The 20,308-nt window shown below is 40.9% G+C and overlaps 1 protein-coding gene across 13 annotated transcripts in view; it reads right to left on the reverse strand.

Annotated features, from left to right (window-relative positions):
- DGKI (diacylglycerol kinase iota) overlaps window positions 1-20,308 on the reverse strand; it is a 444,802-nt gene that overhangs the window by 220,194 nt on the left and 204,300 nt on the right. For 12 of the 13 annotated variants that reach the window (XM_045495795.1, XM_045495789.1, XM_045495788.1 and 9 more), the window contains 2 exons: window positions 7,837-7,908; window positions 4,521-4,637 (listed from right to left, as the gene is read on the reverse strand). In XM_045495795.1, the coding sequence (XP_045351751.1) occupies window positions 4,521-4,637; window positions 7,837-7,908 (189 nt within the window). The remainder of the gene's footprint in view (window positions 1-4,520; window positions 4,638-7,836; window positions 7,909-20,308) is intronic. The other variant, XM_045495797.1, reaches the window with a different exon arrangement.

Here is a 20,308-nt window from a genome sequence, read left to right on the forward strand (position 1 = left end):
TTTATTTTCTAGGTCCCTCCAAATAATTTGGTGATGAAACCCAGCAAACCATCCAGACCAGCCCTCACTCCCCTTACCATCAAGGCTCCACACAGCTGGTCACAGAGTGACGATCTACTCAGAAGCAGCCATCTTTTAACAGATCAGGAAAATACATGGTTTAAATCCACCTCTTTGCAGCCTACTTTTCCTGACCTTTATACACTCAAAGTTGGTTTCTTCCTCTCTACAGTCATTTGTTTAGACATAAACATCACAAATAAAGCTGGCTTTATTTGGGGATCCACCTTAACTGTTGTTCTCAGTATGTTCTATAAACCTGTACTGTCCTTCCTCATCCCTCTTCCCAGTGAGGTCACTCACGTCCTTCAAAACCAAGCACAAACAACATTTTCTGTTTAACCTACAATGATCCCCAGAACCCAAATTGCTCAAGTCTGCTTCATGTTTCCGCCTCGTTCCTACATCTCAGGTCACACTTCCACTCCCCGTGTGGCCTCTCACAGACCATGGCTAGTTCCACCAACCTGTGGGATCTCTTCTTGCCACCACTCTGTGCGGATCCCTCCTAAAAGATGCACACCGATGACAAAGGCAAACCTTCCCGTTATGTGAGACCACTCTTTTCATTAAGGATTTACACGTGGCTGAATTCCTCTTCCAGAATCCACAAATTCTCTGCCTAATGATTTAGTTCACTCTTCTATGTCCACTCTTCGTGGACATCAGGTGAATATCTGATTCATCTCTGGGCCTCCCACTGCACATAGTGGCATCCGTGAATGTACTTAAATATCTACTTCGTTCAGTTCAGAGTATCTTCTTGTTTTTAAGCAGTATCTTCCAATATAGAAATATACAGAAAAAAAATATACATGAATTCTACAAGTAGGAAAAACATTTTGTCTGCTGTCCTCCATCTAATTTCCAAACTCTTTTTTAAATGGTTTCTCAAAGTCCCCAATGAATTCTTTAAACTGCCTGCTTCCACACCATCGCTAACAGCTTGCCACCCGCATTCCTCAAACTATAGTTTCATGGTCATCAATGATCTAGTCCCAAACACAAGAGACTTTTCTCAATCCATGATTTTTTAACGTCTTCAGAATTTCACATTCATGACTGCCCTCTTTTTCTTTCTGTTTTTAATAATGAAACTCTGTGTTCTCTCCCTGTTTTGTAGGATTCTCTTCCTCCTTTCACTTTCTTGTTGTAGATGCTCACCCGGTCTGCTTCAGTTCTCCAGTTCAGTAAATGAATAGCTCTTGACTCTCTCCCATGGGATAAGAATCATGCTAGTGAACACACAATCCCACTACAGTATATAATACAACAGTTACAGTGGCATTTCAAGGGCCACTCGAGAGCACAGACAACAGGGTACCAGACAACAGGCTGTGGCCCCTACGCTGCCTCTCTCCCCATGAGAATCCTTTTCCCATTTCCTCTCATTGTAATACAGACGGGTCAGGGAACAATAACTTCTGTCCTGACCCCCGTGTGACTGTTCAAGGTTCACCTCTGTTGATGTAGAACTTTATTTGATATCCTATACTCAACAAGGAAAATAACAAGAGTTAACATTTATTGAGACTTACAGTGAGCTAGGTGCTGTTCTACGTGCTTTATTTTTTTTTTTACTTTTTAGCTCATTAGACCTCATGAAAACCCTATGAAGTCGGTTCTAGTATTATTTACATTTTGAAGATGAAAAGTTGAGGAGTTTTAATTCTTTGAGATTGTGTAAGTTATTAAATAGCAGAGCAAGCATATGAATCTAGGCGATCTGACTCATAAGCTAGAGCTCTTAAGCACTACTGTATTGCCCCCCAAGCTCATCATACACTGGATTTCAAAGAGAATTTAGTTAATTGATTACTTCTTTTTTGAGGTCCATAGGACGAGGGATACCAAAATTTTTAAAGATAGGTGACTTAGCAAGGATTGTTATAGTAAGACTGTGAGGCAGCAAATGAGCTTGGTTTCCAGTCTCAGAATTCCTGGGTTCAAATATTACCTCAAACTAGTTAATAACTTTATGGCCCTGGATAATTTATTTGCCTTCAATTCCTCATTTCTCAGCTACAACATGGGATTAGGATACCTGCCTCATAGGGTTCTATGATGGTGAAACGAGATACTGAAAGGAAAGTGCTTGAAATAGTTCCTGATACATATAAAAGCATTCATAAGTGTTAGCTATCCTTGTTCTCATTATTACACTGTTCTGAATCATAAAAGGACAATAAAAACATGTGTGATGAAAACAGACTGCGAACCGTATCTACCATCCTCCATTGAAAGTAACCAAGATTCCTTAGAGAAATGGCTGCTTGCAGGTATGAACAGGAAATGCTTAAGATGATCCTGGAACATGGTGTGATTCGTGAAACAAAGGAAGGTATCAAAAACATCATGGCTTATGAAAAATGGAGATAAAAGCCATCTGGAAGGGGTTCTAACTGGTAAAAGATAAAACAATATGAATATAAAAAAAATGATGCCAATGGACTGAAACATATGTTATATATATATATATATATATATATATATATATATATATATCACATGAGGTAAGTTAATAATTCATAAAGATACTCTCCACAAACCACCACCACCACCACCATCGTTAGCCAACTAATAAAGTTGCTAAGGTACCAAGCAATTATTCTGAAAATTTACAAATAAAGGTAAATACTCAAGCATTTGTCATGTATTAGCTTTATTTTTTAGTTCCCTTATTACCAGCAGGAAAATAAAGAAGAGTACAAATTAGAAAAAACACCTCTTGGTAACCTCTAATAAAATAATAGTAAGTTAGGTAATCATCCTTAACGGATCAAACAGATGAAAGGCTCATGGACAACTTTTTAATAGATGGCTTAAAAGGATAGCTCCAGAACTCACTGATGAGTCTTAGAGCTAAGAGTGAACAATCTCATATTCTGTTCCTTTGAAAGCAACACTACAGAAATACACCACCCCGATGTAGTGCAAACTAAGTCTCACAGCCTCACAAGTATAATTTTGGATACAGCACCCTTGCTGGTGTCATTCTCCTGCCTGCTCTTTCCTCTCTTCTCCATCGATCTAAATCCCACCCATCTTTAAAGAGGTAGAATAAAACCCACCTCCTTCATGAGGCTCTCGCCCTGATCTTTCCTTAAGAGAACTACATAGTTCTTCAGAGCAAGGATCACCACATATTACATCACAATGCCTAGTAGCTTTCCCGAAACCATCAAGGTTTTCAGTGAAAACATATTGGTTGAACTGAAAATTTAATATAAAGTTCTTGGAGACACTACTGAATTTCAGGGGTTGGGGAACCAAAGGGCAGTAAAGAAGTAAAAAGGTTAGATTTTTTAAGTTAACACTAAATTGAACATCGGTACACTTGAATTTCAAACACAGTACTATACTTGCTATCACCTTAGGCACCTCCTTTAACAGCTCTTAGCATTTGGCTCTAAAATGTAAGATGAGAAAGCTAAGGCTCCCATTTTTTAATGTACAGATCTTGCACTTGCCTCTGGAAAAGATTTCCCAAGGGCTTTCACGGATTGTAACATGGAAAGATTATTACTAAGTGTTACTCATCAACAGAAGCTGAACTTAAATAAAAACACACAAAGCAAAAGTGTCCATGATCCACCAGTTTTTAAAATAAAACTGAGTCAATGAGAATAAAATGCATGATGATTCTGAAGACCATATAAAGTAGGACTGCCACAGGTTATAAAGATATTACACTCAGTAGGACATCCTAAAGTAGCTGCATCCCCAGGGGAGGTACCACCTTTCCCCCATCACATTAAAAGTCTGCCATCCCATACCTTGGAGCTAATGGTCTAAGATGTCTAGTACAAAGGTAGAAATTCTGCTGTCAAAGATTACGACCTTGTTGAGAAACCACTAAGGTTTCCCAGAATATTGCAGAGACACTCTAGGACAGAATGTACAACAAGAATTGAATACAGAATGAGATTAGGTATTAAGAGGATAAATTCTACTTTGCCTTAAGAAAAGAGTGTTGCTCTCTGAGCAGGCCTTGTGTATTTAGGAAGGTCATGACCCACAGTCTGCCGGTCAGGTTGGAAGTGGTGGTAATCTCAACCAAACACGGAAGCCTGCACAGTTTGCCCTCACATTCACTCCCTGGGGATGCCCAGGCTGGAAGAGAAGAGAGTTGTGTAAGAAATTAGCTGCACCCACCACTTGTATTTAATGAATTCAGGAGAACACCCAAAGAGAATATCATTAGCACATGAATGGGAAGGAAACATTCCTGCTGTGGAACTTTGATTTCTGTGGGAAAGGGAGGCTGGTTCCATGAGAGAGCCCAACTGCAGTAAAGTGATGGGCTAATGGAATGTACCGGGGAAGCTGAGCATGGGGCTGTGGGGATGAGTGAGCAGAGATTTTAGGAACCCCCAAAAAAAGTCAGGGCAAGAAAAGCAAGAAGCAGCAGTTCCTTCTTCTCTGCACAGGCCCAGCAGCACCAGGGTCCCAGAAGTTACCTGAGGTTTCTTCACCTTAATGATCCAGGTGGGCGGGACAATGACAGCAGCATGAGCCCCCAGGGAGCAGGGTTCTTCAATGTGATGCAGCATGAAGCAGGTCACCTTATTGTGAAACTGAGGAGAAAAACAGGCCAGTAAACAAATCCAGGAATCATACATGGGCACAAGGAGTAAGTACATGTGCACGTGCACACTCGCCCACAGGCACAGACACTGAGGACACACGCTCCTTATCACTACCCAAACAGCCCTGGAAGTGAGATTTTGAATTCGTTCCACTTTACAAACAGATAAAGAAATCAATCTTGTAGGTCAAGGCCAGCTAAAACTTTATAAGCTTTTAATAGGATATTTACATAACGAGGTCTCGAATGCTTCTATTAATCCTAGCCCTGCATATAATTTTGTTGCACTTGACTTGTGCTGGTCACAGACTAGATGGGAAACAATGTTGAGGAGGAAATGAACGCAAACAGAAGAGTAGTTCCTCTCTTTTTGCTAATAATAGATGTAAATCCACCCTGGGTAGTCCCTCCAGTTTAGGACACCCAGGAAAGAATCAAGAGGTCTCTTCTAGAGAGTTCTTAACTCAAGGGGAAACAAAGAGATAGCCTCTGCTGGGTTTGTTTGGGGCTGCCGAAAAATACAACGATCCTATTACACTTGGCAAATCTAAAACGCTGCCTGTTTTTGATAGGAAGGAAGTAAATGTAGACTGATGATCGTAGCAATACTTCAGGATTAGTGGTTAAACTCTGTACCAACAGACTAAGTGACCATAGGCCAATCACATTTTCAATCCTCTTTTGTGTGTAAAGTGATAGTGATGTGTGGTAATAATATTTTCCTAATAAACAAAATCCACATGCTACAATAATTATGGGCCTTAAAGTTTTAATCAGGGATTTTTTAAAAACCTTAACATCAGTTTCTACCGCATTATACTTAACGGAACCGTAATTTGTCATCATAACTGGAACAATTTTAAGAATGGAAGGGAGCACTAATAATAATTACGTTGCAACAAAAGACATAAATTAGGTCAGTCTCTGGAAAACTGGCAAATATGGCCACCCCAATCCTGTCATAGAGAGAATCTGCCTTCATTTCTGCCTATCGTCAAGGTCTGATGTGGTCCAGTAGAAAATTACTAATTAAGTATAAATACAAAATAAATTATTAATTTCCCCTACCATCAGTTATTTGTGATCTCCAAACTATGATGCACTAGAGAAATATTATTTGAATACCTTCTTTAAAAACTGATTTTCTTTCAGCAATTCAGATAAACTCGTAAATGCCCATTTTCATTGCATTTCTAAAATGGCCAGGATCTCTGAGACAGCCTGTTTCAACTCCTAATTTGTACTTGTGTCGTCTCCAATCTAGACAGAGAGCTACGTCCAAAAGTGCGTAACTTTTACAAGGTGGAGTCAGAGCCTAAACCCAAAAGCCCAGCTCTCAAATCCAGTTTGTTTGTTTGTTTGTTTGTTTGTTTTTTCCTGCTGCCGGAAGTGCCTACAGAGGGCACTTATTTGACATTAGATATCCTAGAAGGAATTACCTGTAGGGCTAAAATGTATCACCAATGTAATTTGTCTTAAATTTTTATATTTCTAGTTCTTGCAAAATCACCTACAATGGGATTCAATTGGACTATGAATTAATGTAAAGACAACACGTGCTCCAGGTGAAGTGGGATTGAGTTCCCAAATTAATGGACTCTGGATAAACCATCTCACCACAGCCTGGAAGTTCCAGCATCGGAACAGATGCAGCCTATAGGAGCCCACGCTGCCAATACTCTCCCACAGGTGGCGTCTCAACAGATCAGGGAAATCAGCAGCACATATACTGTTAGGGACACCTGAAACCTGAATCAGCTTCTTTGTCTCTAGGTGGAGACAGTGCCTTGATGGAATAGGATAGTTTCATTCAAGAACTAGGATGACCTTATATTTGTGAGCAGATTCTTGAACAAAGATTATTTGTGTAAAAATTAACTGAAAGGAGATGGAAATGCCTAGAAAATGTGGCAGGATAGGGACACAGCAAGCACTGAGCTTTCCAGACTAGTGCAACCCTATCTACTGACAATAGGTTCTCCTGATACATGGGGGCCTAGGGAAATTATGCTACAGAGACTGGGTCAAACTTTATAAAATTCCCAAAGTTCAAAAGCAGCTGACCTACAAACATGTCACTTTTATGTGTTTCACCTAAATTCATCTGCTCTGGCCCTGTGGGCTAGGTTGGCTCGTTAAATCTCATGTGTGTAGGAGGCCAAAGTCTTCCTGCAAACCCTTAGCTGAAATACTGCAGCCCTGTCTTTTCAGGTTGTCTGTGCAATGAACAGACTCTGTCCCAATTACACAGTCATTCAACAAAGTAGGTGAACTGAGAGATTAGAGCAGGGGTCTGGAAACTTTTTCTATAAAAGGCCCGGATAGTAAATAGTTGAGCTTTATGGGGCCATACTGTCTCTGTGACAACTATCAACTTTGCTATTGTAGCATGAAAGTAGCCATGGACAATACATCAATGGATGGGCATGGCTGTGTTCCAGTAAAATGTTATTTATAAGAACAGGCAGCAGTCAGATTTAGCCTATGGGCCACAGCTGGCCAATCCACAAGTTAGCATTGTCTGGTTAAAAAAAAGAACAGGTATGTAGGCAAATAAGAAAATGAACCCTCTGGTTGAAAAGGGGTATTTAAAAAAAAAATGTCAAAAGGATAGACAAAAGAGGAAAATAGGGAAAACATCACTGGATCCTAACGAACATATATATGTTCAAATGTAAGGAACAGCCATACAAAGAGCTATAACAATATCCAAGCCTAAAGAAGGGTACAAGACCACTCCTTACCCCAGTACAGCCCCATAAAAAAGGCACCCACATCAAAAACAGAAGAACCAAGATGGCTTGATTCCGGTGTTAGAAGGATTATCCAATGGTGCAACTTCCAACCGTAGCGGAGTTGTCAACAATCTAGTGCAATGGAAGAAATACATGCTAGGGGGTGAGAAGTCCTCAAGTCTAGACCCAGGGTAGGAACAGGGGAGGATTTCCCAGGCTCTCATCCTAGGCTTCAGTGTGTATAAATTAAAGGGTTACTTGAATCTCTAGTTTCTCCCATTTCATAGAGGCATTAGTCCTATGGTTTAATCTAATCCTTCAAGGATCCTATGTGAGAGAAATAATACATAAATTAGGATGACCTTCCATTTACAGACAGCAACTCAAGTAATGACATAGGTTCATTTTGATAAAACAAGAGCCCACTTTGTTTCATTTCGTTCCCAAACTTACCGCCTGTTTGCACCAGGAACAGCTGATAGCCACAATCTCTTTACTGTGGAAGGAGAACTTTTGCTGGAAGCCCTGGGAGGTTAGGACAAGAGAGAGAGAATTTAAAACCACTTCAATCACGTCACGCATTTGCCCTCCTGAAGTCCAATGAAGCGAGGAAGGCCAGATGTGTCCCCACCACTCAAGGTGACTGGGACTGCCAATGCCACATTCAGCACTTACGTCCCACCCTCTGCCATGTAAGAGTTTCCTACCCCTGAATCATCTGGAGTGTGAGATGAGGCACCAATATTTGCTGTGCCACTAAGTACTCAAGCCAGCCACAAAGAGAGTTGTTTCTTTTCCCCCCAATAAATGTGGTTTGGACAGGGTTTTATTACAAGCAAAAGAAAAGCCACTATTGGGCCACATAGTTCTTTTCAATGATGGGCATCCATCTCAGAGCTGCTGTGCAACCTTAACATCTGAGAATGCACAGAGAGAGAAATTAAGTATCAGAGTTAGGACCTAGAAGCAGGGGTGTGGAAGAGTCCGAGGGTGTAGGAGGATTTTCAAACACTTTCACCATCCCCCTTGGGGCTCCAAACAAGCAGCTTTCAATGTTTATTCTTCACCAGCAAGCAGGAAAGAGATTAATGGAATGGCAAACACAATCCTTTTAAATGAACAAACAATTACTTTTCAATCAAGAATGGAAGAGGCGCTTTTTGGCTGTTGCTATCCTTAAAGAATTATCAGAGAGAAGTAAGCACGCAGTAATGCTCAAAGAATTTCGTTTAGCCTTCCCAAAGCTCTTCCATTTCTATCTTCCTGTGACATCTATACTCGAATAAAGTAATGCAAAGCAATGACAAAAAAAAAATTGTAAAAGGGATTTTGTAAAGTGATCAAAAGAAAACACAAAGATGTGATAGGCAGGGAAGCTATTAAGACATTGGCTGTGGGGCGCCTGGGTGGCGCAGTCGGTTAAGCGTCCGACTTCAGCCAGGTCACGATCTTGCGCTCCGTGAGTTCGAGCCCCGCGTCGGGCTCTGGGCTGATGGCTCAGAGCCTGAAGCCTGTTTCCGATTCTGTGTCTCCCTCTCTCTCTGCCCCTCCCCCGTTCATGCTCTGTCTCTCTCTGTCCCAAAAATAAATAAACGTTGAAAAAAAAAAAATTAAAAAAAAAAAAAAGACATTGGCTGAAAAGTCTTGCTTTAATGTGTACAGAAAATCTTAAGAAAAAAAATCAATTTACACATTATTAAAAGAATTCTCAATGGCATTTTGTGCAGTCCCCCGAATTCCTACCAATCTGTGGCATTTTAAATACCATGGAGCGTTTTCTCCATTTTGAGCCTCTCCCTCTTCTTGGGCTCCTAAAACACATTCACGTTCTCCACCTGCTTCCCTGGTCCCCTGCACACGATATAAGACCAGGACCGCTTTCAGTCCTCTGTACTCTGTGATTCCTCCTTTAACCCCTTTCTTTTGCCCCAAACTCAAATCTCACTTCCAGAAACATGACTTAACATCAGACTCTCCTGGATTTTGAAAAATCTCTCCTTCAATATCCCTTTCTCAGCAACTTAAGTGATAACAATCATTCCAAGTGCAGAGAAGTGAACACAGCAGGGGGGGGGGGGGTGACCACTCTCCTTACACAGCTGCTTGCAAGCCTGGCCCTTGGCTGGCATCTAGAAACTTGGACTTCCAGAGGGGTTCCCCATTCCCCCAACAGTTAAGAGCGGCTCACTGCACCTAAAATGTTGGTACAAATGATGTGGTTTATGCTCAACACCTGCTTTCCTTTTGAGACTCTGGGATGTGGATATGTGCCACGCAGAAGGTGCTTATGTAACCAGCCGCCAGTAAAAACTCTGTGCACTGAGCCTCTCATGAGACTGGAGGACAACATTTCACAAGTGTGGTCACCACTCATATGGGAGGAATTAAGCACACCCTGTGTGACTCTGTTAGGAGAGGACTTTCAGAAGCTTGCACCCAGTTTCCTCCAGGTTTTGCCCCACGTGCCTTTTCTTTTGCTGATTTTGCTTTGGATCCTTTCATTGTGATAAATCAGAGCTGTAATACATACTGAGTCCTGGGAGTAATCCTAATGAATCTTCGACACAGGTGGTCTTACGGACCATAACACACTCACCTCTCCCCAAATAATGCCTCTTTCTGTCAATGATACTATCATTTTCCCCCAGGAAATGACACACTGTTTGTAAAACACACGTGGACTGAATTATGAGGACAGGTGTGGTGTTCAGTGCTGTGTGGCCACTAACAACCCACACAGCCCCCAGCACGGAGACTTAGAACGGCCAGACAGAAACAGCTTACAGAGAGGACAGCAAGTCCGGGGGCCAAAGGGTTAGGTATGCAGGTCTTTTCAATTCAGTGGGATAGAATTCCATTCAATAGGAGTCAATGTGATATATGATGGCACCAAATCTGAAGGAATGAATTCACATGGGAGGTGTCTGCCAAGTTCCTCATCATCTCTCAAGGCACTCTTGATGGACTGGGCAAAAGAGAGATGAATAAAACTTCTCTTTAGAGCCAGTGAAACAACCTGTGACTGCAGGAGGAAGGAAGCCAGTAGCCAAGAGCAAGGCTACTGATGCTGGTGCAGTGCCTGTGCAGGAGCTCCTGAGGCCAGTCTTGGCCATGCAGCTAGGCCCTTCTATCCTGCACCCCGTGTCCAGCAGCCATCAGGCTCCACAGATTGGTCACTCCACATCTGGATCTCTGCTCCATTTTCTAATTTGTTTCTCCTGGGATGGTCTGTTTTCCCCTATATTCTTCACCCTATCCTGGGCATGGCCTCCAGGGAAAATACTGCTTCTTACGTATCAGTGGCTATCTCAAAATACTCAAATAGCGACTTCTTTCCTCAAAATTATAGGATCAACTATTCACACTGGCATCTAGAGCCACCCATAATCTTCCCAATTTTTCGACACCAATCTCCCATGCCTATTATAAGTTCCTGTGTTTAGTAGGATGGATTTCGTTATATTTTCAACATGCTTTGTTCATTTCCATGTTTTTGCCCATTTTTTTCTCTGTTCTCTTCAAGCCACCATCTAGAATGCCTACCAATATTTCACATACAGCATCTGAACTTTACTTGCACTACAAAATTCCAAGTCTTCTAAGATCACCTGAATTCACTGTGATGGCTCCTCCTGGATTATAAGCCTTTCCACCTGGCCCTCACCTGGCATTGATGAAGTGCCCTAAGTTGCTGGTTATTTTATATGCACATGAATTATCTCTCCAATGGAATTATGAGCTCTTTGAGAGAAGCGCTTATAATATTTCTTGACAGATCTCTACAATCCAGCATAGTTCTTTGAAAATCATAGGCAGGGTATATTTTCTAATGGAAGAAGAAAGTCACTGCTACCACATCATGATCCAATTATGAATTTTATGCTATCCAGACCTTAAAAACCTAACCCAAACCACCTGAAAATATGCCCCTTACATAATTTTCCCCAACTCCTATAGGCATGGGAAGCATACTGGGATTCTAATTTTCATTTCTTAAATCTGTGACATCGCCATATTGCATGGCTGAAAACCAGTATGGTAGAATTGGTGACATAAGAGCAGTGGCCTCAACTAGAAGTCGGACTGTTCTGTGCCAAATGTATAAGTGGACAGAGTCTTAAACACTATTACCCAGCCACTATTCTATCAATTCATACAACAGATGATGGTATATCAAATAGAAGCTTATGAAGAGTCGGCAAAGCTAAAAACAGTTCTTGGCTCTTCTAATTATTGGCCTGGTGATCTCAGGCAAATCACTTAACACTTAGAGTTTCTCCCTTCACCTGAAAATGAGAATAAAAATACAAACTTCTCCTATACCACAAAATAGTTTTATTTATCAAATAAGGCAATTTACCTGAAAGATCTTTGTAACACAGTAAGTATAAATGAAAGAATATTTTCATTGCGAAGATCCATCAACAGGAACCTCTCCCACCACCTTGCTGATGAAGTCCCCCAGTGACTAAAAGGACTAGTAATACTCTATTTGATGGTACAGAGTATGTGTATTAGCCCAGCCCTCTACTGCATATTGGCCTTCTGGCTTCAGAGAGAAACAGACACAATCCACTGTAGTCCCAACAGCCAGGACGATACCAGAAACAAACAACTAGGGCTCTGGGCACTCTGCTCATATAGAATTGTAGTGGGTCCCTTGGAAATGAGGTCTGTTCTTTGTTTTGAATGCTAGTCTGACACAGTCACAGCAGCTTCGGCTTTAGGGTTATTGTCTAACATAGAGACATAAATAGAACCACATCAGAGCCTTCATGCACCAAGTTCCCACAGACCACCTGTGATGGGGAGGTTTTGGCCGGGATCTCAGCACAGCAAAAAGAGCCAGATTCCTAATTACCCATTTTAAAATGCTGCCCCAAATCTAATATTATGGTACTGACAGATGCCCCTACTGAATTTCAACTGACTAGGATTTTTAAGGACTATTTTGTTCATCACTATCACAAAGGAAAATGGGGATGGGAGGGCCAGATGCTTTAGATCTAACGGGCTTCAGAATTATAAATGCCATGAACCTCTTTTTGGTTGGTTTTTTTAATGGAATTAAACCTTTGGAATACAATTTAAACAACATTTATTCTGAGCAGCTAAAACTTTGCTATCTCTTTTTCTTCTGCAATCTAGGGGATATACCCAATGGCAGTCAGTTCCAGAGCCTTGGCTTAAACCAGGGGAAAAAAAGGGCTTTATTTGAAACGAACTGAAATTATTTTACTGTTTATGTATTTAACCGAGGTTTGGGTAAGGGAAACTCCCGACCACCATCTGAGTCCCTGTTTGACTTCATTTTATCCAACAGAATTGTTGATACTTCCCTTGCCTCCAAACTTTTAAACAACAAAAACAAACCAAACCTCACTGTATCGCTCCCATGTCCAAGATTCACAAAGTATTGCAAAAGGCAAACCCAAGGGAATGATAAGAGTAAGTCAATATTTATCTCAAAACAGAACTTGAAGCATTTTTGCTCAAGTACTTTCTAGAATTTTTGAAAAATAGATATACATTTACACTTTCTAGATTTAACATCTAAAACGTTCGGAAGTTAGATGCAAGTTCCTTATTTCTAGAAAAATAAAATAAAATAAAACTGTTGTAAAGTTGTAAGTTGTAAACTTATCCAACGAGATATGAATACCATGGCGATTTAATACAATAAAAAAGGGAACATTTCCGATCAGGGCAGTACCTCGCTGAAGATCTCAAACTGGTGGTGTGGGTTCAGTGCAACTGCTTTTAACCAGCTTAGGCTCACAAACAACTGTGACAGTTGAGCACCACCAGCTGAAGCTGATAAATAACTAAGACCTTTGAGTGACTCCGGAGTAGACCCACACCAACCTAACTGAAGACATCTTTTTAGCCACTAAAAAAATGGTACTTCTTTGACCTTAGACTGACCCACAGCAACCTAATCTAACCGATCTAAAAACTTCTTTCTAATAAAAAATGACACTTGTTTTAATCAACTATCTACAGACTCACAGAGTAATACTGCCCTCTCCAGAGTGCAACCTTTAATTTTTTTTTAAATATAATTTATTGTCAAGTTAGCTAACATAGAGTGTATACAGTGTGCTCTTGGTTTCGGGGGTAGATTCCTGTGATTCATCACTTACATACAACAACCTTTAATTTTCAATTAACAAAACCACCATAAACCAATTCCTTTCCTAGTGCACAGATGTTGTTGACATTTTCCCCCTCAAGGAACTGTTCATTCCAGTCTTTCACTGATGTGTGTACCCTTGCCTGACAATATGAATCAGCAGATGTTAGGCTACTTCTACAATGTGCCTTTTTCCTTGCTCTTCTCAGTGAGAATTTGGTATTGATATATGCACCCTTATGGTTAGTGCAGCTTTATAATAGCCAAGATATGGAAGTAACCTAGGTGTCCATCGATGGATGAATGGATAGAGAACACGTGTGCACGTGTACTACGGAATATTACTCAGCCATAAAAAAAAAAAAAATGAGAAGTTGCCATTGAGATAACATGGATAGCCTACAGGGTATTATGCTAAGCAAACTACGTCAAACAGAGAATTTCACTTACATGAGGAATCTAAAAAACAAAACAAATGAACAAATGAAAAACAGAAACAGACCCGTAAACAGAGAAGTGGTGGTTGCAAAAGGACAGAGGTGTCGGTGGATGTGCAAAATAGGTCAAGGGGAGTGAAGGTACAGGCTTCTAGTTAGGAAATAAGTCAGTCACAGGAATAAAAGGTACAGCATAGGGAATATAGGCAATGGTTTGTAATACTGTTGTATGGTAACAGATGGTAGCCACACTTGTGATGAGCACAGTAGATAGACTTGTCCAATCACTATGTTATACGTGAAACTAATATAACCCTGTGTCAACTGTACTCTAATAAGAAAACAAAAAAAATATAGAATCAAGGGCAACGCTAATATTCTAGCTTATGCAACAATAGTTTATTTACTCATAGAAAATCTAATCTACCTGAACTTCCTAAATCTCCCATGCCGATTTTACTAGTCTTAAGCTAAAATTTTTATGAATATTCAATATTTTCATAATGTAAACCCATGTGGTCATCTAAATTGAATTATAATAAGTGAAGTCTTTATAAATGGAATTAAAGCAAGCGATGTCTTTATAACTTCTGACAGTGCTGCAAATTAAGAATCTACAGTGACTTTATTATAATTATCTTTGAAGAATCTTAAATTTTTGTCTATCGGGCTTATTATAACAGCATTATTTAAAGGTTCTGAAAATTTATCAATGACCTTATTGTCCACGATATGCTTTCACTCCAGGGAATCGCTGACTTATACACAGATTGACACTGTATTATTTTTCAATAAAACATTCTCTGTCCTTCCATTCTACTATTGCTAGAATTACAACATATGAATCAGAGTCAGTCTCATTATTCTCATAGTTTCAGCTTTTTCCATCAATTTAACTGAAGGCCCCTGCTATAAACTACAAATCAGGGGTGCCTGGGTGGTTCAGTCGACTAAGCGTTTGACTTCTGATTTCACCTCAGGTCATGATCTCTCAGTCATGAGATCAAACCCTGTGTTGGGCTTTGCACTGAGTGCCAAGCTTGCTTGGGTTCTCTCTACCATCCCTCTCTGTCCCTCTGCTGCTCATGCACATGTGCGCTCTCTTTCTCTCTCTCTCTCTCAAATTAAATAAACATTAAAACAAATAAACTACAGATCATAAATTAAATATCCTGAGCAGGCAGGAAGCAAAATTTGGGGCAGTCTTCTTAGTAAAGTTAACAGTTACTATGAAGTTGTCAGACTGTCGGAAGAGCTTAAGACTTGATTTCCAGAACTTAGTCATTTTCAGAGACAGATGACTTTATGGAAGCAGACCGCTTACCTCAGAATATTGTAATTAAGGAATAATTAGAATAATTCTACAAGAATGGGAATTGATTTACATGGTAACTATTTTTAACTGTGATATTTATAGTTCATATTTTTATGACTATCCTCATTCTAGGACAAAAATACTTTATACAAGTACTTAGTGTTATACTCAGTATGTCCAAAACTGCATATAAGATGTTAACCATTGTTTTTATGTTAGTCCTAGAATACGAGGCAAGTTCCTTACATGAAAGTACTTTCCTAATGACACAAGCAGCTAATCATGGTAATGATCATCCATGAAAATTAATTTCATCTGACTGTCCCATAATTGATACACTTACCAATAAAATTATAACACTGATAATATTCACCACACAGGTTGTTTTATTTGAAAACAACTTTTCCTAAAGATGGGACTGATGTTACTACAGTTACCAATACAAATCACTGCAGCTTTTCAGAGAAGCCATATAATCTACAATCCTGCTGACAGCATGACATTCCAGGAAATAAGTGGTTATACTTTTACCCTTAACTAAAGAGGAAAATGGTCTTCTGCCGGCAGAACTAACTACGCTTTGTTTTTGTGTAAACTTGGGCTATTTTGCTATAATAGCTCTCAGACAGTTGAGAAAGAGACTTATAAAAGTTGCCAAAATTACTCAAATTGTGCCCTCCCCCACCCCGGTTTCATGAATGTATGTCAAAGTACTATTACCATATGCTGTATGCTTAGAGAAAGAAAGGATTCTGCTGTCTAGAAAGAGTCTTGACTTCATTTTAAGGGTTTAACAGTCAATTGATGGATTTTCCAGCTATGCCTCATATATCAACTATTTCTGTAAGATTTTGATTGTTTTTTCTTCTATTACAGCCATTCTGGCATTTCTACTCCACTTAACATGGACTGATATTGTTTTTGTTGTTGTTGTGGTTAAGTTTTCAAACACCATAGAGTGTTACATTACTCTTCCTGGTAGTACTACAAATGGCCTAATTATTTTTCACACCAGCATGCCCAGCCAGGGAGGTGTATAGGCACAACGGAAGAACAGATCTCATCTCAAAAGGTCTAGCTGCAGGACCTCACCAGTATGTACCAGCTGGAATGGGAACATGTGTATGGGACTGCATTCTGAAGGTTCAGAATAAAAGGGGCAGGACTTCAAGCTGGATAAAGGAGTCTCTCAATGTGGGAGTGTTCCTCTACAATAGAGCATTTAACACATTATCAGGAACCTCAGAAGATCATGCTACTAACACTTGACAGCATTCTGAAAACTTGAATAAAGAAAGATTCGTGTTAAGTGAAATTGAAATGCCAGAATCCCTGTGATAGAGGAAGTGATGAAAATCTCACAGAAGTAGGCACAATAGAGTTGCTATATTAGGTACAGCTAGAAAATCCATTAGTTGACTCTGTTCTGCGAGAGGATGCAAAGGATACTCCTCTTAAAAAAGCAATGAAAAACTGGCAAGAAGGACACCATCATTGGTGAGCAGCTCTTCTCTGGAGGTTACGTCTAAGGGTAGGAAATGGCTAACAGAATGAGTACTCTGACAGCAACTGGAATTACAGAATCTCAAGATGATAGAGACCATGTGGCAGCACTTAACCACTGAAGCAATGTGGGTACAATTACTGCAACACTGAAGTGGCAGCCAAGGGGCTTGACCTACAGAGAGCTATCAAATGGTTAATATAGCATGACCTCTCTAGAGACAAGATGGATTATCAGATAAAATGGGTATGACTCAACCAATACAATCCAAAGAAATCAAGAATGGAGGATCAAGAGATGGGAGGACAAACGCTCCCATAATGAGTCATAATCTTTTGCCTCATTTCTGGACTCACACCAGTTTTCAAAGGGAAAACTCACTGGTTAGAGAGAGCAAGTCTGCAGGAGAAAAATCCTGCAACATCCTAGCAATGGTCTATGGCAACATTTCCCCAGCCTCTAACTAAAAGATCTATAGACATTTATTTGGGAAGATGTATTTGGGCAGAACTGTCCAAATATTCTAAAGACTACTGGACTAGAGTCCAAGTTGGTATGTGTACCCAACGACCTGGGTATGAAGCAACATCTTGGTGCCCTGTTAGAGTATGGATGTACAAGGCCAATTAAAAAAAAAAAATGAAGTCCTGGACCAAGACTGGCTCACAGAGAGTCTACTGGTCCACAAATCCACCAGAGTTAATTTCCCTGGTCCCTAATTGTGTAATTGGAGTGAACATATCTTGTATATTTGGAGGAACTCCATTTATTGGCTTCCTAGTCTGCTGTGTAAGAGCTAGCACAGAGAGGAAACCCACATGAAACCCCACACCATCCTCTCAGTCATATCTAAATCAAAACCAATGCCACATTCTCAAAAGTAATAGGTATTAGGTGATATTAAATGATTAATTTTTAAGTTATAATAATGGTATCGTATTTACATTTGTTAAAGTTATTATCTCTTTACATGCCACCCTGAAAGACTACAAGAAGCAGTGGTGGTGTTCCCCAAAATATCTCCATTTAGTTCATGTGTGGAGCTCCTACAAAACCAGACATTACATTGAACAATAATGCTGGACTACCGGAAATTCAACCCGGTGTATCTAAATGCAGCTACTGTACCAAATTGGGCCTCTTCTGGCCTTGAGTCTATGACATGCAGTCACTAATGTGACAAATGAATTCTTTTCCATCCCTTCTGGAAAGGGAATCAAAAATTGTTTACATTCACTTGGTAGAGTGAACAGGGCTTTTAACCCTCTGAATCCTATCCAAATGTAGTACAAAGGGACCTGAACCATTTGAACATTCTGAAGAACACCACTTGATTCACTGTATCGATCACATTATGTCAAAATGGATGAGCAAGACATGGCAAGTACACCAGAGGGTGCTTAATAAGATAGTAGGTGGGGCTCCTGGGTGACTTAGTCGGTTAAGCATCCGACTTCAGCTCAGGTCATGATCTCATGGCTCATGAAGTTGAGCCCCATGTCGGGTTCTCTGTGCTGACATCTTGGAGCCTGGAACCTGCTTTCGATTCTGTGTCTCCCTCTCTGCGTTTCTGCCCTTTCCCTGCTCACACTGTGTGTGTGTGTGTGTGTCTCAAAAATAAATAAACATTAAATTTTTTAAAATAAGACAGAAGGTGGAGAGATAAGCACTATGAGAAATCAGAGATCCCACACATCAGTGAAGCATCTAGGGTTAGTGGTTAAGAGCATGCTAGGGGCGCCTGGGTGGCACAGTCGGTTAAGCGTGCGACTTCAGCCAGGTCACGATCTCGCACTCCGTGAGTTCGAGCCCCGCCTCAGGCTCTGGGCTGATGGCTCAGAGCCTGGAGCCTGTTTCCGATTCTGTGCCTCCCTCTTTCTCTGCCCCTCCCCCGTTCATGCTCTGTCTCTCTCTGTCCCAAAAATAAATAAACGTTGAAAAAAAAAAAAAAAAGAGCATGCTAGAATATCCTATCCAATTTAAAGGAAAGACGATTGCATTTCACAAGTTTGACTACTAGCAGTGAACCACAGCACTCAGTAGGCCTCTTTGGGTTCTGGAGGCAGCATACTCTACACTGAGGAATACTGTCCTGATCCATTAACTGGATGACATTAAATGCTTCTAGCTTAGAATGGAGCCTAGAGCAGAAAACAACTCTGAACCAGGTACAGTCTGCAAAGAAAGTAGGCCCTGTCAGTTGGGCCATACAACCAAGAAGACCCCATGCTACTAGAGATATTAGGCAGGAAAGGAGATGCCCTCTGGAGTTTATGGCAAACACCAACGGGAGAATCGCAACACAGATTGGATTATGAAACAAGGTTGTGCAGAAGAGAACCGTATATCTCTCAAAAAACCGCTCTTCTACTCCTATGCTGTGCTGGAAGAATGCCTGACTACAAATCACCAGGAGGTCGCGACCCCGGGCCCTGTCGGATCACTAAGCCATAAGGTTGGGTGGACCCAGCTGCCATCCATCATCACATTTAACTGGGACCATCTGGGATCCAGCATGAGCGGTTTGAAAGAGCACAAGTACAACATATGGGTGGGTAACTCAGACTCTCTACATCATCTCTTATACATCGTACCAGGCCTCTTTTTTTTTAAGTTTATTTATTTATTTTGAGAGAGAGAGGATGAGTGAGAAGGGGAGGGGCAGGGAGACAGGGAGAGAAAGGATCCCAAGCAGGCCCCGGGCTGCCAGCACAGTGCCCAAAGCAGGTCTCGAACTCATGAACCATGAGATCATGACCTAAGCCAAAACCAAGAGTACAACGCTCATCCGAGCCATCCGGGCACCCCCACCCCCACCCCCACCGCCAAGCCTCTCATCTGACTCACACCTATGGAAATAAGGAAGTCCCTAATGATCATCTGAAAGAGACAGGAAAAAGCTGAAACTGGTTTGCAGATGGGTCAACTTGGCATATGAGTCCAGGGCAAACATGTACTACTGCTTCCCTAAAGCCTACTCAGCCCACTCCGGAATAGCCCAGAGAAATGTAAGTAGGAAGAAATCCTCCCAATCAACATTACTTCAGGTAGAGCATCTGGTGACCCACTTTGTGTGAAAAGATAGGTAGCCTGATATATGAATACATAATGACTTACAGGCAATGGTGAATGGCTTGGCTAGTTGATCAAAGACTTGGAAGCAAACAGGGAGGTGTGGGGAAGAGGCATATGGATGCACATATGAAAGTAAGTATAAGGAGTGAGGATCCCTGTATTACATATTAATGCCCACCAGAGAGCACTCAGTTTGTAAGAACTAAAAACTCAGACATAGTAACTCAGACTGCACACTGTCATGAGCCATCCATGGACTTTGGTCCATGTACCACCATGATACCAGTGATGAATGTTGTTTGGATCCAACATTAAGGGGTTCTAATCACCAAAACTGAGCTGGCTACTGCTCCTGTTGAATGTCTAACCTGCCAGCAAAAGATTCCAAGGCTGAGCATCCAATGTGGCACCATCCCTCAAAGGGGAAGGGCTTCAGTCAGCCCAGAAGAAGGAAAAGGTAA

The sequence above is a fragment of the Leopardus geoffroyi genome, chromosome A2, assembly GCF_018350155.1.
Source record: "Leopardus geoffroyi isolate Oge1 chromosome A2, O.geoffroyi_Oge1_pat1.0, whole genome shotgun sequence".
NCBI lineage: Eukaryota > Metazoa > Chordata > Mammalia > Carnivora > Felidae > Leopardus > Leopardus geoffroyi.